The sequence below is a fragment of the Stegostoma tigrinum genome, chromosome 5 (assembly GCF_030684315.1).
Source record: "Stegostoma tigrinum isolate sSteTig4 chromosome 5, sSteTig4.hap1, whole genome shotgun sequence".
NCBI lineage: Eukaryota > Metazoa > Chordata > Chondrichthyes > Orectolobiformes > Stegostomatidae > Stegostoma > Stegostoma tigrinum.
This window is the reverse complement of record NC_081358.1, coordinates 30309633-30332558: the sequence shown is the minus strand read 5'-3', so window position 1 is coordinate 30332558 and position 22926 is coordinate 30309633. Positions and strand designations below refer to the sequence as shown.

At 40.8% G+C, this 22926-nt stretch overlaps 1 protein-coding gene across 3 annotated transcripts in view; it reads left to right on the top strand.

Moving 5' to 3' along the window:
• Positions 1–10069, top strand: part of prex2 (phosphatidylinositol-3,4,5-trisphosphate-dependent Rac exchange factor 2) — a 316787-nt gene extending 306718 nt beyond the window's left edge. For all 3 annotated transcript variants that reach the window (XM_059645886.1, XM_048529759.2, XM_059645884.1), the window contains one exon: positions 9328–10069. In XM_059645886.1, coding sequence (XP_059501869.1) covers positions 9328–9370 — 43 coding nt within the window. In that variant the 3' untranslated portion in view covers positions 9371–10069. The remainder of the gene's footprint in view (positions 1–9327) is intronic.
• Positions 10070–22926: the final 12857 nt, after the last annotated feature.

Below are 22926 nucleotides of genomic sequence, written 5' to 3'. Positions count from 1 at the left end.
GCAGTCCATGTACATTGTATCACAGCAGCCCTAACCCTCACAGTTATCTCTTTCCAGTAAGTTAATTGACCACAATATTCCCATGAGAATCCATTTTTCCAGGTTACAGTACCTTGAATTTATTTTGCAGAGAAGTGCAGATGCATTAGTTATCATGGCATCATGACTCTTTTTAGGTTGCTGTGCTGCTACATGTCCATTTAGAGGAGCAGGAACATTGTTAGACACCAGGCTGAAAAACATTGATTCACCGACCCTCTCTACAATGCGTCTTTGCCAATTTTGTCGTTGCCCTTTAATTCCATGGCTTTAACTTTAATGATGAGTCCATTATGTGGTACTTGGAGAAATCCCCTTTGAAATACCATGTGGACAACACCACCTACATTCATAGAATCCATTTTGTGTGGAAGCAGGTCACTCGGCCCATCATGTCCACACCACCTCTCCAAAGGGCATTACACTACCTTATCCCTGTAAGCCCACATTTCCCATTGCTAATCCACCGAGCCTGCACATCTCTAGATGCAATGGGCAATTCAGCATGACCAATCCATCTAACCTGCATATCTTTGGGCTGAGAGAGGGAACCATTACTGATTGGAAACCAGGGAACCCAGAGGAATCCCACGCAGACAATGTGTAAACTCCACACAGACAGTCGCCCGAGGGTAGAGTCAAACCTGGGTCCCTGGCGCTGAGAGTCAGCAGTGCTAACCACTGAGCGCTGTGCCACCCAATTGATTCTGTCTATTACTTTGTTATTGAACTTCAAGATCTCAGCCTTTTAATATTATACAACTTTCCAAAATGGAGAATAGATTGGGTAACCAATAGGAAACCTATCAGACCCACCCATCTATTAAAGCAATGGGTTGCAGAGTTCTTTGGAGCTAAACAGAAAATTCCCAGCACCCAGTGACCAATCTGCATCTCCCGTCTTATCAATGAACATAATGAATGATTAATCATCAATACTCCCCTAAAATACTGATGACCTATCCACAAAATCGATTTCCATCTGTTAGAGGTTAAAATTCAAATTTATGCCAACAATCAGGAATGGGGTTCCCAGTGTATACTATAATTAAAGGTAAAGGCACTATAGTCTTACCAGAGAATAGGGTTGATCTCTCATTAGAGAGAGATGACTGGTGGTGGTTTAACATGAGGGTCACCATGCCTCAGATGAGGGGAGGGATTGAGCAGAGTCCTTCAGGCCAGCGAGTTGCTCAGCCTGCATAGGAATTGAGCCTACACTGTTAACATCACTCTGAACCGGAAATAAACTGACCCCTTATTTCATTGTTATACTGTCATTACCGGCCCACCTCTCCAGAATAGGTTACATTGATACACTGAGACCCTTGTTATTTAAAACACTTTGCAGTGGTCTCAGTCCAGATTTCTTACATTTACAACTGACCTTCTCTCACTTGCAAGGGGATGATAGAAATCCCCCATTAGTTCTGTTTTATATCATATAAGCTTGAACTGCGTTGGCTGTTTATTGCCAACATCAATGAGAGAAGATCATATAAACTTCTTTCTTTTCAGGGCAGTAACAAAACATGTTGAGAGTGCAGTTCATATTCATCAAACATGAACATGAATCAACAGCTGGAAGGATGACATGGTATATTCCAGTGAAATAGCTCATATATTTGGGCAGGTGGTGGCCTAATGGTATTATTGCTGGACAGTTAATCTGGGGACTTGGGTTCAAATCCAACAGTAGAAACTGGTTGAATTTGAATTCAATAAAAATCTGGAATTAAGAGTCTAATGATGACCATTGATCCACTTTTGAGGAAGAACCCATCTGACCAATAACAGAGTAAATTGATGCAGATGGCTAAAGATTCTTAAACAGCATTTTTGACCACAACCACTTCCATCTCAAAGCACAAAGGCAGCGGATACATGGGAACATCATCCTGTGAAAGCTCCCTCCCAAGCCACCTACCATCCTGACTTGGAAAATATCGCCATTCCTTCACTGTCACTGGGCTAAAATCCTGGAAGTTCCTCCTTAAGGGTATTGTGGATGGGCTGATAGCACATGGTCTGCAGCAGTTCCAGCTTACCACATTTTCAAGGGCAATTGGGGACGGGCACGAAATGCTCGTCTAGCAGTTTATGCCATGATCCCACAAGTGAAGAGAAAAAAAAGAGACATGAGAGCAAAGATGGAAAGTGATTCACCTGGAGCATTTGCACTAATACAGGCCTGTGTCTGTGTTATAAAATTCTATCTCATATGATGGTGTAATACAGCAATTACTCAGACCTAGATTTTCCATCTAGGATGAGGAATTGAATGACAGGAGACTTTTTGATTCCATACAGCGTAGGAAACAAGCACCGAATACAATTTTTCAGTATCAGACACTTTTTAATAGAGGTTGCACTGAACACCCCATCATGGATGGAGACTGAATGGCTGCCCCTTTGAATAGCTCTTAAAAATATAAAGAGCCATTCCATCCTCAGTGGAAATGTTTCTAAATCAGGATCTTTGTTTTACAAAATGAATTGTGAAATGATAATTCTTCCAGTATTAATGAAAGAAGAGTTTGTTTTAAAATTAATTAGAATATGTAGGAGTTTAATTAGTGCAAGCCATGATTTATTTTTGACAATAACGAATGCACGAATAATCAATGTTTTACATATTCCAAACTTAAAACATTCCCCCTGTTTTAAAATGATGGGAAGAGGGGTTTTCATGCCTTTTAGACAGCACATCCAAATGCAATAATCCTAATGCAATATTTCACAACACAATTTTTCAGTAAGGATTAAAAATGTAATGATACTATGACTTTGTATTGTCTTCTTTTTTTATGAAGAAAGGTTGAAACAGAGGTATTGGGCAGTCTGCTCAAAGCCAATAAAGTGAAAATCTTGTGAGGCCTTAAGTTTATAAGTTGTAACGATAGAAGCAGCCTGAATGGGTGAGGCCAAGCTGCCAGAGAAGCAGGATTTTTAGTTTTAGCTTTCTGCAGTCGCTGGGGTTTTGAAGCCAGTTGTGGAAGCACTTACTCCTCTCTCTATTACAGCTAAAAGCTGGGGTTCTCTTCCTGCTGCTAGAATTGCATGTGAAACAATTTTCTTTTGCCAAGGTGTGTTTATGGGATGTTACTATTTTGGAACAGTTCATTAGAGGTAGTTTATATGTGTATTATGTTGTTAAGCACTTCAGTAGAGTTATAGTTAAGCCAATTCTTTTTTTGAAATCTGCATTTTAACTGTAGTGTAAAAATAAAGTGTGTTTTGCTTAAAGGTGAGTAGTTTGGCCAAAGACATTGCATCTGGATGCAACGCCTTACAGTTACCTTTACAATTAGAAGAAGTTAGGGTCTTAGCTAATTTAGTGTATTTTGAGGACGCTTGGTCTGGTCCATAACAGAAGCCCAGTTTGATAATTTGTATTACATCTGTCAGTTGCTTTCTTTCATTTGATACTTAACCGACTGAATGGTAATCACACACTGGTATTTCAATTTCTGGATGGGAATATTTCACCTCAGCAGAGGCCTTACATTGAAATGGTTCGTGATTTAATCAATGATGCCCTGTACACTCTTCATGGCATGATCTCCTCAGCCACGCATGTATGACTGTTATCAAGTTATTTACAAATTTTCAATACTACCAGTTTGACACATGAAGTCACGAATGAGTAAAGATTTCCTGTCCTAGGTAGACTGACACCTTCGTTTTTGGTCCCCATCACCATCATGCATTGTATTAATACTGATTGCATTCCCCTCCCGATTGCTAATTTGGTTGAAACAAACCTGTGATGTGTGTGGACTTTCAGAAGATGTCTGACTCAGTATCACACAACAGGCCTGAGAGGAAAGTTATAGGTCATGGAATAAAAGGGCCAGTGGCAATGTGGATACAAAATTGCACGACTGATGGGCAACAGATAACGACCAATCGACATTTTCAGGAAGGAGGAGTTACCCAGATGTCAGTATTGGGTCCCTTGCTTTCCCTGACTATATATTAATGATTTGCATCTTGCTATGCAGGGTTCAACTGCAATGTTTACAGATGATACAAACTGGGAAAAATTGTAAACTGTGAGGAGGACATTTAGAACATGAACAGAACATTAATAAATGGATGGTGTGGTGGGGAAGGGTGTGGTGAGGTTGGTGGTTGATGTTTACAATGGTCAAAAACAATGTGCAAACATATGGGGAAAACACAGGAGATTGGCACTAGTGTTCTGACACAGAGACAGACAAATGAATCAAATCAACCTCTCTGTCTCTATATTCACAACACAATAAAATGACTGTACTCACTGACTGTCAAAATGGATTCCAATGGCTCTTAACCAGATGTTTTTGTGTAACCGCTGCCACTTTGTGAATAATCAATGTTAGCCACCAGCTTTATAGCTCAATCAAAAGAGTCAACAATTTACTAATTTGAAATATGGTAATTTCAGCAGAGCTATGTTAAACAACAAGTTAATTTAATTAATGTCTGAGATTTAAATCTAATCCTCTAATTTCAGTTTCCTCTCTCACACAAAGACACACAAACTGACAGGCAAACAGACACAATTAAAAAGGATAATTAGAATGGTAAACAAATGAGATGTAACTGGCCAATTTATTTATGCAGCCTCCACGATCCGTAACATCACCGGCATTTGGGATTTTTCTTGCTTAGGTTCTGATGACAGTTGTGCATAACTTCCAGTAGACCCCAAGAAGTATTAATGTAACTTCTTATAACAGAGATTCTATTCTCTGAACTTTCAACAGCCAATATTGGGAGGTTAGGCAGGGAACTTTTAAATTTTCATGCTACAGCATCAATAGCCAAATTCCTTCTCTTGGAAACACCCAGTTCCAAGCAGTTTGAAGACCTTCGGGCTCTCCCCCTGTTTGATCATCATGTTCTCTTCCAAACTTGCTGGAATCAGTTCCCAGGTCCTGATCTCTGACAGACAGACATCTGCTATCTGGTTAAGCAAATTGCCACTCCAGGGCTGAAAGTTAGATCAAGCACCAGCCTGCAATTAACTTTTAGGCCTAGCATCAAAAATAAGTAACCACTTGATTGTTCTCCTTCTTTAACACAAACTGCTGCTCACAATCCAAAGGTCACCTTTCAGCTCCCTGCTCCGACCCAAAGATTGATAAAGAGAGAATAAAGAAAAACCAGCAAAGGTTCTCGCACTAGGCAATGATGCTCATTCAAAGAACGAGAGTGAGAATGGGCCGAATGGCCTCCTTCCGTGATTCTGTCAGCAGTTACCAATTCCTGCTATATTCATATGCCAGGCAATCAGTATGCTTTTCTCATGTAACATATACTGTTGCTACTTCTCTAAAGGTGTGAAGAAAAGCTTCAAGCTCGTATTCCTTTTTGGCAGTTTTAAAGTGTTGTCCTATCAAGCAGTTATTTTAATTAGTTAATCTATAAATTTCAAGTAATGCTTAGCTCTCTAGTACTGCTTTAAACAACTGCCTGCATTTAAAGTGATAAAATCTTTAAAACTCACAAATCAATCACCTACGTTCTCACTCAATTAAAGACTTGAACACTCACCAGTTACTGGCGGCTGTAAGCGATAAAAAGCAGCATCTCTTTACATTGAAATATTAGCACTGCATAGCACTCATACACAGGCCTTGTCATACTCTGCGATGGTAAAATCTGTCTCCATTTCTAGAATTTTCTAACTAGCCTGTTCATGGACATGCTATGCCTCTGGAGCAGGTGTGGCTTGAACCCAGGCCTCCTGGTTCAGAGGTAGAGGCACCACCACTCCACTACAAGAACCTCACTGTGTCTATATTTTTATAGACATTTTCTAATCAACCCATTACAGATGTTACAACACATCTCTGGAGCAGGTAGGACTTGAACCCAGGACTTTTGGGTCAGAGGTAGGGACACTACAAGAGCCCCTCTTACCATGCTTACATTTATAGAGAGTTGGTGACTTCCAATCAAATGAAAACCTCCAGTGACAGTGATTAATACCTGGTCACTTTCAATTGATTGACAGGTAACTAGCATTGTCAGACAATTTCTGCTTACTGAGTTCCTTAACTAGCCTGAAATTTTAAAGTTCTGAACTAGAGTCTTCCAACTAAATTATAGCTCATGAAAAACCTACCAGAAAGATTCCCACCTGCACCACTTACCCAAGTTACTGCTTCACACCCAGATTTGCTCACACAGAAGGTGAGCAAGTGGCAGGATCAGAAAATGATGTGGAGGTGTTGGGTTAGGCTGGATAAAGTCAAAAATCACATGACACCAGGTTATAGTCCTACAGGCTTATTTGAAATCACAAGATTTCAGAGTGCAGCCCCTTCATCAGGTGCACCCAATGAAAGAAGAGAAAAGTAGAATTTTTTTGAAAGGTGGGAAATTTAAAAATGTTCATGTTCAAAGAAACCTGGGTGTGATTGAATAAGGAAGACTGCAAGTTACCAGGCAGGTATGGCAAGCAATTAGGAAGACAAATAGCATTTGGCCTTTATTGCAGGGGGACTGGAATATAGCAATGAGGAAATCTTGCTACAATTTGGTGAGACAGCACCTGGAGAACTGTGATAACAAGGTGTAGAGCTGGATGAACACAGCAGGCCAAGCAGCATCAGAGGAGCAGGAAGGCTGACATTTTGGGCCTAGACCCTCCTTCAGAAACAGAGAAGGGGAAGGGAGTTCTGAAATAAATAGGGAGAGAAGGAGAGGCGGATAGAAGATGAATAGAGGAGAAGATAGGTGGAGAGGAGACAGGTTAAAAAAGTGGGGATGGAGCCAGTACCGGTGAGTGTAGGTGGGGAGGGAGGGAGGGAGGGACGGGATAGGTCAAGGGGGCGGGATGAAGTTAGTGGGTAGGAGATGGGGGTGGGGCTTGGGGTGGGAGGAAGGACAGGTTAGGGAGGCAGGGACAGGATTCGCTGGTTTTGGGATGCGGTATGGGGAGGGGAGATTTTGAAGCTTGTGATTCTCCAGCATCTGCAGTTCCTGCTACCTCTGCTACACCTGGAGTACCGTGTCCAGTTTTGGCCTCTGTATTTAAAGATAGATTTTCTTGCGCAGAAGTTGTACAGCTAAGGTTCACAAGATTAGTTCCTCAGATGAGAGGATTGTCCTGAAATGATAGATTGAGGATATTTGACTTCTCTCTCTAGAGTTTAGGAGAATGAAAGATGATCTCATTGAAAAATACTTCAACCTGAAGAGCATGAACAGCTTAGGTACTCTCAGCTTGTTTTCCCCTGGCTGGCGACTCGCAAGGACAAAGTCTCAGTTAAGGAATTAATCATTTGAGAGTGAGATTTAGATAAATTTGTTCTTCAAGGTTTGTGAAGCATTGAAATTCTCTACCCTAAAGGGTATGGATGTTAGATTGTTCAATATATTTAAGGTTGTGAGAGTGGTTTTTGTGATCAAAGGAATCAAGGCATGTGGGGAGTGGGAGAAAAGTGGGGTGAAGTGGAACAATGTTGAGTGACCCTGTGCTCTATTACTGGATCTGTTTTCTATGTTCTTATTTTCAAGCCAACTTTCAGTCACTACTTGTCCCTTTCCCAATATGTACTGATCTCCATTAATTTTTTCTCTTGCATTTATGAGGTTACAGTAGTTAAGCCCATACTGATGACAAATATTGTAAATCAACAGCTGCAACTAATATACGTGGCATTCATGCAGTGGGCCCAGCAGCAAAAAGATGGTCCCCGACGTGTGGTGACTCCTGCATTGGGGGGCAGTGGCAAAGCAGTGGAGGTCTCCCTTAAGATTAGGTGTTGGCATGGACTGGGTCAGAAAGAGTGATATTCCGAAGTTTTTACTCCTTTGATTTTCTAATTTATTCCTATGACCTATAATGCTGGACTATTTATTTCACTAACAAAGTTGCTGGAAAAGCTCAGCAAGTCTGGCAGCATCTGTGAAGGAAAGAACAGAATTAATGTTTCAGGTCCAGTGACCCTTCCTCAGAACTGGAGCTGAAATGTTAGCGAGATAATAGGAACTGCCGATGCTGGAGAATCTGAGATAACACGGTGCGAAGCTGGATGAACACAGCAGGCCACACGGCATCAGAGGAGCAGGATAGTTTGACATTTCAGGTCGGGACCCTTTTTCTGAAGAAGGGTCCCACCATGAAACGTCAAACTTTCCCGCTCCTCTGATGCTACTTGGCCCGCTGTGTTCATCCAGCTTCACACCGTGTTATCTCAGATTCTCCAGCATCGGCAGTTCCTACTATCTCGCTAACATTTCAGCTCCAGTTCTGAGGAAGGGTCACTGGACCTGAAACATTAATTCTGTTCTTTCCTTCACAGATGCTGCCAGACTTGCTGAGCATTTCCAGCAACTTCTGTTTTTGTTCCTGATTACAGCACCTGCAGTTCTTTTGGTTTTTATTTATTTCATTACTTTTCTAATTTCTTTTGTTTCTTAAGAATTTTATCTTAAATCTCTGTACCTAGTTTTTGTACCTCGAAGATGGTAGTGACTGTAGGCTTATCACTGCGCACATTTGAGTGCACGTGACAATAAAGCTAAATTCAATTAACTCAATTCAATTTAATATACTGTGTAAAACAGCTATGCACTGAGTTTCACAGAAGTCAGTTTAATTGTGTCTCTTCAATTTAGTTTCAACTACTTTATTTCAAAATTACTGGTTTCTTTGTCAAACAGACATGGTAAATGAAAGGTGATGTGACTCATGTAGTTGTGGGAGTAACTTAGAGCATCTGTGGACACTATTTCATTCCCTTGTGTACTCCTTTAAATACATAACTCAACACTCAAGAATCTATTACACTTCTTAGTATTTCATTTTAGTTCAAATGAAGGCTGCTTACATGAAAATATATTAAATCTTTTTAAAAATGGGCCTCCCTTTGTAACTTCTAGTAACGTCTCTTTAATTGACTGTGTTGTGAGCAAGGGTCAAGGAATTCGATGAGAATAATGACAGTCAGACATCTGTTAGGCTGTCGGGCAAAATAATAGGAAGTTTGTTAATTTTCCAAGAGCTCATTTATTTTCATGGCCTACGTAAGTTGCATTTTCCACAATAATATTTACATGAAACAAATATTCACTGATGTTCATTAGTTTTAAATCCAATAATATAGTTTACAAAGCTTGTTAGTAATATAATATAGTAAAGTACACTGAGCTATTTACTGTTGGCAAACCTTTCAGTGATATAGTTATTGTTATTTCATTTTAATATTCCATTGTGAATGCTTAACAAACCTGATAATTGCATATGCATTTTGTCCACTCAATCTCATATCTACCATGTGTTTCTGCTAGATTGTACAAACTATGTCAGCCACCCCCTGATGGAGATGCATGAAGATTCCTGCTAGCATTTAACCCTGGGATATCTTGTGGCAGTCTCTTCAATAACAACTGAAACAGCATTTCTGTTGCTGACAGCAGAATATTCCTGGTTTGTTCACAAGGTGTTTGAAGTGCTGGTAAAATGAAGTGTTTGCCTTTATGAACTACACCAATATAAACCTTGACCACTGACACAACTGGAATTTGTTTTTTTTTGTTACATTGAATGGATTCAAGCTAGGGTTGCTGTTTATAAAATTAATTAAAAATTAATGTAAATTTATGAAGCATAATATTTAATTAACTATGAATTTAAGAAGTTACTCTCAATTATTACAAATATTTAATCTTTACTTCTTACATTATTAAAGTATAATTTGTTGATACTATTTTGTAAATTTGAATTGCTCACTATTTAAGATGATATCCTACATTTTTGCTGACTGTTATCATATATAGGCACATTTACAAATGCATATCACAGTAAGAAGATGCCCTAAGCAGTTTACTATTAAGAGCATACAACAAAACTGTAATATAACCAAGGAGTTGAGACAATATTTTATATAGCACAAACATTGTTAAATCTTGCTGTACTAAGGCTGTGACTGTATTATAACCTTTCATGCATTCGCCATCATATGTTGTTTTGTATATGCTATAAAGTTTGATTTGTCTTTACCACAATAAATGATTTCTGCCTTGCTGTTTCCTCCTTTGTGTATGGAATCTTCAATGGCAGTATTTGTGATGTGTGATAGGAAAGAGGCAAAGTAAAAATGGCATCAGTATCTCAGCATAATACAGATCTTGATATAATTTTTATTGGACGTTAAACAGAGAAAAGATGGACATCTTTTCATACACCTATAATGATATAAATTTTATATGTGAATGTAATTAAAGCAGACTCTCCTTATGCCTTTTCTTTAGATTATATTGAGTAAGCATTTACATTTGTATAAATAACAGAAATATTGGATAATATTTTTTCAGTACTTTTATTCACATATAACAAGCATATGCAAACACACGATGAATGTCTTATTAATATTAAGTTTCTTGATCATGTGCTCAAACTGTTTTGCCCTCCTGTTCGGAAAGAACGCTTTAATACTTTGCAATAAGACAATACTCTGAACTGAATAGCTAACCAGACAAGCTGAGAAACAAAGTGTGAAGCTGGATGATTGGGACGGCATGCTGGCTCAGTGATTAGCACTGCTGCCTCACAGCACCAGGAACCTGGGTTCAATTCAACCCTTGGGTGACTGTGTGAAGTTTGTACATTGTCCCTGTATCTGTGTGAGTTTCCTCCGGGCGCTCCAGTTCTCTCTCACCGTTCAAAGATGTACAGGTTGGTTGATTAGCTTTGGGAAATGCAGGGTTACAGGGTAAGGGTTGGGTCTGGATGGGATGCTCTCTGGAGCGTTGGTGTGGACTCTATGGGCCCAATGCTTGCTTCCACATTTCTACTATGAATGGCCTGCTTCCACACTGTAGGGAGTCTATGATTCTACCAATATACGCACACAAACGTAGAAGCACAGAGACTCAAATAATCTGATAATATATCCTGATGTTCAGTCAAACCCATTGCCAATTTCCAAATCAGTGAATGTTCAAAATGTTTGATTCATCAAGTCTGCGTTCCATTAGTGATAAGTTTTCTGCAAGAGCCGACCAGTTCAATCCAGTTCCTGTTCATTTCCAAAATTGTCCAACAATATTTAAGCAAATGCCAATACACAATTTTATGTTCCACTGAGATATTCTTCATTCTATGGAAATTATTGTTATAAATAAACTATATTTCCCCTCAGGTATGAGTGAGTCACCTGAGTGATCGTGTGTAACTCATCACACGCTATATCATATTATCTTACTTAAACCATCTATGTACTTTACCTTTCACTCTTAAACATTTTGTTCTTCATGGGATTTATGGAATCACAAAGGGAAGGTTTAATGCCATAAATAGAATTAATTGAATATCTTCAGATCTTTTTAACTCTAGTTTAGTTTCTGCAAGATATTCTATCTCCTACAAGGAAGACAGAACCTGCACAAAACCTTTCCTGGTGTTTTTTAAAAATTAATTCATGGGATGGGGGCATCACTGTCCAGGCAAGAATTTACTGCCCGTCCCTAATTGCCCAAAGGGTAGCTAAGAGTCAACTGTATTGCTGTGGGTCTGGAGTCACATGTAGGCCAGACCAGGTAAGGATGGCAGTTTCCTTCCTGAAAGGGTATCAGTGAACCAGATGGGTTTTTCCCCAGCAATCAACAATGGTTTCATGGTCATCATTGGACTGTTAATACCACTTTTTTTTTACTGAGTTCAAATTTCACTGTCTATGAGGTGCAGGATTTGAACCCAGGTCCCCAGTCCATTATCTCTGTCTCTGGAGTAACTGTCCAACAGTGATACCACTAATCCATTGTCTCCCCACAATGACTAGGTGTTAGGAAGTTTACAGATGGGCCATGAGAAGGTACTTTTTGTTTTGCATGAAAAGAATAATCATTAGTTGGTACTTCCTTGTGACTGGAGCCTTCTCATTTTTTGTTTGTATCATTTGTTGGGTCTGAAGTGTTTGTGGAACAGCATATGGTTTTGTTTTCTTTGAATATGTGAAGGGGCACATTTTGTTTGGGTGCAATGGCCCAAGTCATTGCACATGAAGCTGCCCGTTGATTTCTTTGGGAGGAAATCTGATTTTTCTCTGTACTCCTGACCCCGGCACCATTTTCCTTTGTCCGTTTTCCACTTCAGGAGTGTGCAAAATGCAAATGCATCAAAACCTCCCCATCTTAAATGGTATGGAGGATAAAATCAGATTTCCTGACAACACAACATTTTCATCAAATGGAGGGTTTTGGAAGTCCACGAAAAGAATGTCAGGTTTGAGAGTTCCTGGAGAATATGAAAGGTCTGAAAGGAGTCAAACGTTCCGAAAGGTAAGTGCAATGTTTTCACATCTTCAAATGTCATATTTTTAAGTGTTGTACTTTAATTTAGATGCATTTTCATGCAGTGATTTATCATAGAGATGCTTATGAAGATATGTTGGCATTTGTATAACTGCATTCACAATTCACAGTTCTTGATTAAAAAGTGCAAAAATAAAATGTCCTCTGCTGCCATATATTTGTGCTCTGATTTAATCGGACTGGCAAATCTGACTTCCTTTCTTTAAAAAAGTATCAATGCAAAGAATGGTCTGCACCCATTCCCCTCCCATGAATTGAAAAGCATTCTGCTTAGATTTCTGTGCTGTCAGTGCGGCTGGAAACACTTGTTACGAGAGTTGCCCTATTGTGAATGCTCGGTTAGGCTTCAGATTTTACAGCTCAGCAGGTTGTTTTACGGACTCTAAAACTGAGCCTAGAATAACATTTATTATCAATGTGATTTTACTAGATTAAATTAGAATATCTATGGCATGGACAAGTTGGACAGAAGGAACTGTTTCCATGCTGCACAGCCCTATCACTTTCTGGCTTATTTGTTTACAGACCTAATAGGCACTTAAAGGATTCCAACTTTTCATTTTTCTGCCCCTCGGATCTTTCAATTCTGAGTTAATGACAGTGAATTTGAATTCAGGGTCTTCTTAGATGATTAAGAGTTTAACAGTTTTCCAATTCCCATTGATATTGAATGGCTTGTGAGAACTGTACATTGCATTTTAGGTGAGTGACTTTGAAGGAGATATGTGGGCATAGGAACCTAGGAACAGGAGTAGGCCATTCTGCCCATATATTCAAACACTTCAATGCATTTCATCCACACTATCCCCATAACCCCTTTTACCACCAGTAATCAGAAATTGATCAATCAATCTCTACTTCACACAGACTCAAAGACTGAGATTCCACAGCCCTCTGGGGTAGACAATACCAAATGTTTGCAACCCTCCAATAATTTTTTGTCATATTGTAAATGGATCCCCCTGGATCTAGTCTCCCAAGCAGGGAAAACATCTGATTTGCATCTACCCTGTTTGTACTTTAAGTATTTTGCAGGTTTCAATGAGATCATCTGTCATTCCTCAAAACTCTAGCGAATATAGGCCAAATTTTCCCAATCTCTCTTCGCAAGACAGTCTCACCATTCTGGGAAGAAGTCTGATGAAACTTCATGGCACCTGCTCTATGGCAACAATATCTTTCTTGGAATAGAGACCAAAACTGCACACAGCACTCCAGGTCTGACCATTTCTTATGCAATTGAAACAAAAGACTTCACTACTCCTTTACTCAAATTCTCTTAAAATAAAGGTTAACATTCCATAAGCGTTCCTAATAGATTGCTACATCTGCATGTTAGCCTTTAGTGGATTATTGACCAGGACACCTAAGTCTGTTTGTATATCTACACTTTTCAACTGCTTCCCATTTAAGAAATACTCTACACATCTGTTTCTTCGATTGAAATGGACATCACATTTTTCCATGTTATATTCCATCTGCCACGTTCTTGCCCATTCACTAAGCTTCTTCAAATCCTGCTAAACTTGCTTTACATCTTCCTCACAATGCAGATTCTTCTTTAGCTTTGTTTCATCTGCATATGTGGAAATATTATTTTTGGCCACCACACCCAAATGGTTTATTTATATAATGAACCGCTGTGACCCAGATCCACTCAGTACGCCACTTATCAAAGCCTGCCAATGTGAGAATGACCTGTTTTATTCGTACTTTCTTTTATGCCTGTAAGCCAATTCTTAACTTATGCTAGTACATTGCCACCCAGCTCATGTAGTTTAATTTTGCTGACCACCCTCCTATGGGGACCTTATCAAAAGCCTTCTGAAAACCTAAATGTACTACACCCTTCAAATCCTCTTTGTAAATTTTGTAAGTAAAATCCTCCAAAAGCTTGAAGTTCATCACTATTTGTAGTGACTGTAACAAAGATGCATGATCTCTTCCAGGCAAATAATATTGAGGCAGATGAAAAACAATGAGTAATTCTCCTGACAGCTTCTGGACTCTCAGCTTTTTTGATTATTCAGAGCCTAACATTCCTTGAGGCACCAGATACTAAATCTTTTCAAGGGTTGACGGATTTAGTTAAGGAATTTTATGACTCTAAGCCTCCTCTTATTCTGAAATGCTATCAGTTTTACTCAGCAATTCAAAAAGCAGGGGAATCCATATCAGGACTGTTGACTTGGTTAAGATAATTGGCAGAGGCAAGTGATTCTGGTTTAACCCTGACTGAGATGCTGAGAGGCCTTTTGGTGTGTGGGGTTGATGACATAACCATGCAAAAGCACCAGTTAGCTGAAGCCCAACTGGACTTCAAACAAACACAATAACTGTCTTTAACATTGGAAAATGCAGCAAGTGGAGCATATGAGTTACAGGGTATTCCAATGGAAGTGGACACTCTTACCAGGTCGAATGAGTTTGGGGAACACCACTTGAATTCAGTCAATTATGGAGCCTCACTCAGGACATATCCTGAATAGAGGAACTTTAGATCAGCGCACAGCAAAACACAAAGACAAAGCCAACCCTCAGCGAAACAGATAAAGTTTTCTTCTTGATCTGAGCTGGCAGGCCTCTGCAGCTGCTGCTAGTATGTGGACATGGGACATTCAAAGAATCCCACTGGACCTGAATTGAATAAAAGAACTCACAGGTTGTTATCCAGGAGAGTGCACACTATGGAAAGTTCACCTACATCTGGTTTGGAACAGTTAAATCTATGCCCTCTACTTCTTGACCCTTTTACGCATGGGAACATTTTTTCACAATCTACTCTATCCAGCCCCCTCATGATTTTGAAAATGTTGACTAGATCTCCTCTTCTCACCAAGGAGAACAGTCCCAATCTATTGTCCTGACTGAAGTTTCTCATCCTTAGAATCATTCTTGTAAATTCCCCACATTGTCTCTAATGTCTTCCTATTCTGCACGGCCCGAAACTGTACACAATGCTCAAGCTGACACCTAACGAGTGTCTTGCACAATTTCAACATTACCTCCTCGCTCTTGTAGTTTAATCCCTTATTAATAAAGCCAAGGGCACTGTATTCTGCACTCTCTGCTGCCCTCCTGCAATCACCTGTGCCCAGTCACAGGTCCATTTGACCCTGCAACCCCTTCAGAATTATATATTTTATTTAGTATTGTCAGTTCATGTTTTTTCTACCAAAATCAACCTCTCATCTTAGAACTTTGTTTGCCACCTTCCTGCCTTCTCCACCAACTTGTCTACGTCCTTACGAAGTTCTAAACTGTCCTCTTCACTCCTACATTTTGTGTCATCCAAAAACTTTGAAATTGTCCTCTGGACACCAAAATGTAGATCTAAATCATCACTAAAGATAAGGAAATGCAAAATTCCCAATGCTAACTCCTGGGGAGCTCCTCGACAAAGCTGCCTTCCACCTGAAAATATCCATTCACTACTACTTCTCTGTTTCTTGTCACTCAGTTGAATTTGTTTCCATGATCCTTTCATTCCACCTATAATTCCACCGATCTCACAAGTCTGTTATGTGATCTTGTATCTAACACCTTTTAGAATTTCAATTTGGATAAACGTGACATTGCACTTTGGTAAAATAAACAGTGTAAGTTCTGTCCTTGTTCATGATAGGGGCTTGGGTAGTGTTGTTGAACAGAGGCTGAGAGGTTCAGGTATATAATTCTTTGAAAGTTGCATCACAGGTAGACAGGGTGGTTAAGAAGGAGTTTAGCACGCTTGCCTTCATTGTTCACTCCATTGAGTATAGGAGTTGGGACATCATGTTGAGGTTGTGTAGAACATTGATGAGACCACTTTTGGAGTAATTATGCGTAATCTGGTCTTTTGCTATAGGAAGGATATTATTAAATTGGAAAAGGTTTAGAAAAGATTTGACCAGGATGTTGCCTGAACTGGAAGGTTTGAGTTATAAAGAGAGGTTGGATAGGCTGGGTCTCTTTTCACTGGAGCATATGAGGTTGAGGGTGACCTTCTAGAGGTTTATAAAATAATGAGGAGTATAGATAAGGTGAGTAGCAAAGGTCTTTTCACAAGGGTGGGTGAGTTCAAAACTAGACGGCATCTTTTTAAGGTGAGAGGAGGAAGATTTAAAAGGGACCTAAGGGGCAACTTTTTCACACAGTGAGTGGTTCATGTGTGGAATGAACTGCCAGAAGAAGTGGTTGATGTAGGTACAGTTACAACATTCAAAAGACATTTAGACAGGTTCAGGGATGGGAAAGGTTGAGAGGGATATGGGCCAAATGCAGGCAAATGGGACTAGTTTAGCTTGGGAAACTTGGTTGGCATGGATAATCTGTGCAAATCTGTGATTCTATGAACACCACATCACAGCATTGCTCTCATTAAGCTTTTCTGTTACATTTTCAAGACCTCCAGCAAGATAGATAAATATAGTACCCCTTCAGAATTCCATTCTTACTCTCCCTAATCAACCCACCTTTTCCATGTGCCTATTTATTCTATTTGAATAATGGTTTCTAGAAGCTTCCCCACTGCTAAAGTTAAACTGACTGGTCTGTACTTGTAGTCTCTGTTCTGAATTCTTAAATCGACATCAAGTTGGAGAAAAGATGAAAGAAGCAAATAATAATTTATGTTACATATTTAGAGGGAATGCCCAATGGATTAGATTTTATACTCCTTCTCTTGCCAAATACAAAAAAACCCTGCAGTGTTGAAGGCAGAGAGGTTGTAAATCCATGCTTTCTTACCTCCTTTTAGAATCATAGAATCCCTACATTGGGGAAATAGGCCATTGAGCCCATTGAGTTCACACTGGTCCTCCTACCCTATTCCTGTAACCCTGCATTTCCCATGGCTAATCCACCTAGCCTGCACGACGGGGCAATAAAGCATAGCCAATCCACCTCACCTGCACATCTCTGGTCCGTGAGAGGAAACCGGAGCAACTGGAGGAAATCCACACAGACGTGGGGAGAATGTGCAAACCCGACAGAGTGACCCAGGGCTGGAAAAGGACCCAGATCCCTGGCGCTGTGAGGCAGCAGTGCTAACTACTGAACCACCGTGCCATCTCAACAGCTAACCCTCACCAACTCACCCTGCCCCACTCCGTCAGCACTGAAGCCCTCAAATGGCTAACTGATGGGAAATTGAAAGGACCATCCATTCGTGCTTCTATTTTATCCAATGGTCTGGGGGAGGTACACTGCAGATGGTAGCCTGACGGCTTCAGTTGGTATTTGGTAAGGTGGGCAGATTCCTTTGTGAATCCTGTAGACTCATTAGATGTCTCTCAGTTCCCTTGACAGGGCCTGCTAGCCAAGTTCTTGTGGAGGGAGGGAGAGAGAGACAGAGAGACAGAGAGAGCATGCAAGCCTTTCAGATCCTGATGTTATGAATCCATTTTCTTTTTGCCTCTCCGCACTGCCAAGAAAGCTACTAAAATATGGTTTGTTTGCATATTATCTAATCTGGTTCCATTGTCATCCCAAACTGAATATTCTGCAGGAGTAATCTGTTGCTGGGCCCTGGAATCCCTCCCTAAGGGCATTATGGGCCAATCTACATCAAATAGACTGCAGCAATTCAAGAAGGCAGCTCACCACCTGCTTCTCAAGGGGCAATTAGGGATGGGCAATAAATGCTGGTGCAGCCAAGAACCCCCACATCTCACAAATGAATAAAATAAAAGGCAACCTTGGTACTGACTTAGCTGTTGGCTTTCACATTCTTTGCATGAAATGATAATTTCAATGCAGCTGATTGAGTCAGTTCTGTATAGAACCTAGAACCTAGAACAATACAGCGCAGAACAGGCCCTTTGGCCCTCAATGTTGCGCCGACCTGTGAGCTAATCTAAGCCCATGCCCCTACACTATCCCATCATCATCCATATTGCTTATCCAAGGACTGTTTAAATGCCCCTAATGTGGCTGAGTTAACTACATTGGCAGGCAGGGCATTCCACGCCCTTACCACTCTCTGAACAAAGAACCTGCCTCTGACATCTGTCTTAAATCTATCACCCCTCAATTTGTAGCTATGCCCCCTTGCACAAGCTGAGATCATCATCCTTGGAAAAAGACCCTCACTGTCCACCCTATCTAATCCTCTGATCATCTTGTCTGTCTCTACTATATCCCCTCTTAGCCTTCTTCTCTCCAATGAGAACAGACCCAAGTCCCTCAGCCTTTCTTCATAGAGCCTGCACTCCAGACCAGGCAACATCCTAGTAAATCTCCTCTGCACCTTTTCCAATGCTTCCACATCCTTCCTGTAATGAAGCGACCAGAACCGCACGCGATATTCCAGGTGAGGCTGCACTAGAGTTTTGTACAGTTGCGGAATGACATCACGACTGCGGAACGCAATCCCTCTGCCAATAAAACCTAGCATACCGTAGGCCTTCTTAACAGCACTATCAACCTGGGTGGCAACTTTCAGGGATCTATGTACATGGACACCAAGATCCCTCTGCACATCCACACTAGCAAGAATCTTTCCATTGACCCAGTATTCTGCCTTCCTATTATTCTTCCCAAAGTGAATCACCTCACATTTATCCGCATTGAACTCCATTTGCCACCTTTCAGCCCAATTCTGCAGTTTATCCAAGTCTCCCTGCAACCTGTAACATTCTTCCACACTGTCCACCACTCCACCGACTTTGGTGTCATCTGCAAACTTATTAACCCATCCACCTATGCCTGCGTCCAAGTCGTTTATAAAAATGACAAACAACAGTGGTCCCAAAACAGATCCTTGAGGCACACCACTAGTAACTGGACTCCAGGCTGAATATTTTTCATCACCCACCACTCGTTGCCTTCTTACAGAAAGCCAGTTTCTAATCCAAACTGCTAAATCTCCCTCAATCCCATGCTTCCCTATTTTCTCCAATAGCCTACCATGTGGAACCTTATCAAAGGCTTTACTGAAGTCCATGTACATCACGTCAACTGCCCTACCCTCATCTCCATGCTTGGTCACCTTCTCAAAAAACTCAATGGGGTTTGTGAGACACGACCTGCCCTTGACGAATCCATGTTGACTACCTCCAATCAAATTGTTGGTTGCTAGATGATTATAAATCCTATCTCTTATAATCCTTTCCAAAACTTTTCCTACAACAGACGTAAGGCTCACAGGTCTATAATTACCTGGGTCATCTCTACTGCCCGTCTTCAACAAGGGCACAACATTTGCAATCCTTCAGTCCTTTGGTACTAAGCCTATAGACAACGAAGACTCAAAGATCAAGGCCAAGGTCTCCACCACCTCCTCCCTAGCTTCCCACAGAGTCATCGGAAAAATCCTATCTGGCCCAGGGGATTTATCTACCTCCACACCTTCTAGAATTGATAATACCTCCTCCTTACTAACCCCAATCCTTTCAATTCTAGTAGCCCATAACTCAGTCTTCTCCTCTACAATAGTCTCCTTTTCCTGAGTGAATACAGATGAGAAATATTCATTTAGTACCTCTCCAATCTCCACAGGGTCCACACACAACTTCCCACTACTGTCTTTGACTGGCCCTATTCCTACCCTAGTCATCCTCTTATTCCTCACATACCTATCGAAAGCTTAGGGTTCTCCTTTATTCTACCGCTAATGTCTGCTCATGTCCACTCCTTGCTCTTCTTAACTCTCTCTTTAAATCTACCTCGCAAATCTGTAACTCTCCATTGCCTCATCTGAACCATCTTGTCTCATCGTCACATAAGCCTCCCTCTTCCGCTAAACTCGAGATACAATTTCTTTAGTAAGCCACGGTTCCCTTACCTCATCGCTTCCTCCCTGCCTGGCAGGGACATACCTGTCAAGGACACGCAATAGCTCCACATTTCGATTGTCCCCATCCCCTGCATTTTGCTAAACCTGGACTAAATCCATGGTCAGGGGATCACAGCAGCTATTTTAAATTGCAGATTATCAACTGTCAATTTTTCACTGCTTGGCATCCGATACTTCTAACTGCTGTCGCTTTTTTGCCACCCAAGGTTTGGAATGATGGTTGTACATAGAAGGAACCTTTATTTCATAGTGCAGCCTTCCTTTTATCTTGGCTTGTCACAGTCCCCTTAGTACTGATTTGATTGGTGCTCTTTATCGGATTTACTCCACCAGTTATATACATGGTCGCGTGGTGAAGTCATTCCTCTTTATTTTCACAGCACACACGACTACGGTCTAGTGCACAGTTTTGCTTCTATCTCAGTCTCCATCTCAATCTGACTGCTCAGCTTATGTCATTATTATATTATCTGTTATATGACTGACTAATTTAAAATAATTTATTACTCCGAAGGCTCTTGTGAGACAGTGAGGCTCCTGAGCCAGAGCTCCTCCGCTCCGACTGTTTTTGCTTCTCGCTGTTTTCTAAGTTGACTTTTAGTTTTTTTTTCTCTCTACTTACATTCTGAAGGGAGCTCGGTCTTGGAGGCAGCAGCACAGTGGGGTCAGGTAGGGGTCCATAGTGGCATCAGTGTAGGACTCTGGTGGTCTGGCCGTTGACACAAGACAGAGCGCGGAGGCATGGGGATAGGAGGGCCAAGCCCAGTCCGTGAGAGAAATCGAGCCCAGCTTCGGACAGAGATCGAACTCTCGTTGGGTATGCCCAGCATGGAGCAACTGAAGGCCTATGGCTAAAGAAAGGCTGTAATTTGGAACTTTTAACTTTATTTCTTATCTACTACTTTGTTCTGACAAGAACTGGAATTTAGAACTTTTAACTATTTCTTTATTTTTCTATTCTTTACCTAAGATTTTGTATCTAGGTACCTTATGCCTGAGACTGTGCTGTGAGTGGCGATATTGTACATGTTTCACTGTATTTCTGCATCTCCGAACTTGAGTACACGTGATAATAAAACATAATACAAATTCAAATTCATAGGCAGGACCTTAACAGTCCCCGTGGAGGACTGCGGACTTGCAGTAGGAGGGAAGTAACCATCTGATTTCCATCACGGAGGCATTGAGAATGCACACAGAGTGATCTATCTAGGCCAGGATTTCTTGTCCATACCTGATTGCCCTTGAGAAGGTGGTGGTGAACTAGCTTCTTAAATTGCTGCAATTCTTGGGTATAGGAATTCCCAGAGTGTTGTTAAGGAAGGAGTTTTAGAATTTTGATCCAGTAGCAATGAAGGACAAACAGGATAGTTCTGAGCCAGGGTGTGTATGACATTGGAGGGAGACTTCCAGGTGGTGGTGTTCCCATGTATCTGCTGCACTTATCCTTCTGAGGCTTTGAGCGTGAAAGGTGTTGGGAGAGGGACATTGGCGAACTACCACGGTGCATTTGTAAATGATACACACTGTTATCACTGTTCTTTGGTGACAGAGGGAGTGAGTGTAGGAAGTTGTACTGTGGTGCCAATCAGACGTGTTCTTGGAGCTGTGCTCATCCAGGCCATCACACTTCTGACTTATGCCTTGTTGATTGTGTCAGACTGAAGGTATGGCTGGTAAGGATGGGGAATATTAGACGAATAAAGATATTGAGGTAGTGGTCACGAATAAAAAAAGACTCATATTAGATATTGCCAACTGGGATCAAATGAATTCCTTGAAGAGTATAAAGGGTGTGGGAGAACAGAGAGACCCAGGTGTTCAGGTACATTTTACTTTGAAATTTGTGCAATGGGTAGAAAGGGTGGTTAAGAAGGCAGTTAGCACTTTAGCCTTCATTGCTTAGACTTTTTGAGTAGAGGAGTTGGGGTGTCATGTTGAAGTTGTACGGGATGGTGGTTAGGCCTCTTCTGGAGTACTGGGTGCAGTTCTGACTGCCATGCTATAGAAAGGACGTTATTAAACTGAAGAGGATTCACAAAAGGTTTATTAGGATGTTGTTCGGAATGGAGTATTTGAGTTATAAAAATAAGCTGGATAGACTGGGACTTTTTCACTGGAGTGTCACAGCTTGAGGGGTGAATCCCTACAATTAGCATTCTAGGGCTTATCATTGACCAGAAACTGAAATGGACTAGCCACAAGAAGACTGATGAAGAGTCAGCAGACTGGAAACACTAACACTGTTTTTCTCTCCTAGATGACACCAAACCTGCTGAGCTTCTCCAGCAATTTCTGCTTTCATTTCTATGGCTACAAGAGCAGCTCTGAGGTAGGAATTCTAGTCAGTATAAAAAAAGTGATTTCACATATTACGGCTATACAATCAGATATACACTCTTTGGACATTTGAGACATTTTCTGAAAGTAGTTAATATTTTCCATTTTCATCTCAGTTACAACACTGCAACCAGTTCTGTTCTGCATTTGTCGCTGAAGATTAAAATTTAGATCATGGCTATTAAATCACTGTTTTTGACATAGCTCAAGTACAGGAATGAGGATGTCTTGTTGCAATTATACAGGGCATTGGTAAGGCCATGCCTGGAATATTGTGTGCAGTGTCGGTCTCCTTATCTGAGGAAGGATGCTCTTGCTATAGACAGCGTGCAGCGAGGGTTTACCACATCGATTCTTCGGATAGCAGGACTAATGTCTGAGGAGAAGTTGAGTTGATTAGGATTGTATTCCCTGGACTTTAGAAGAATAAGCCAGATCTCATAGAAATTTATAAAATT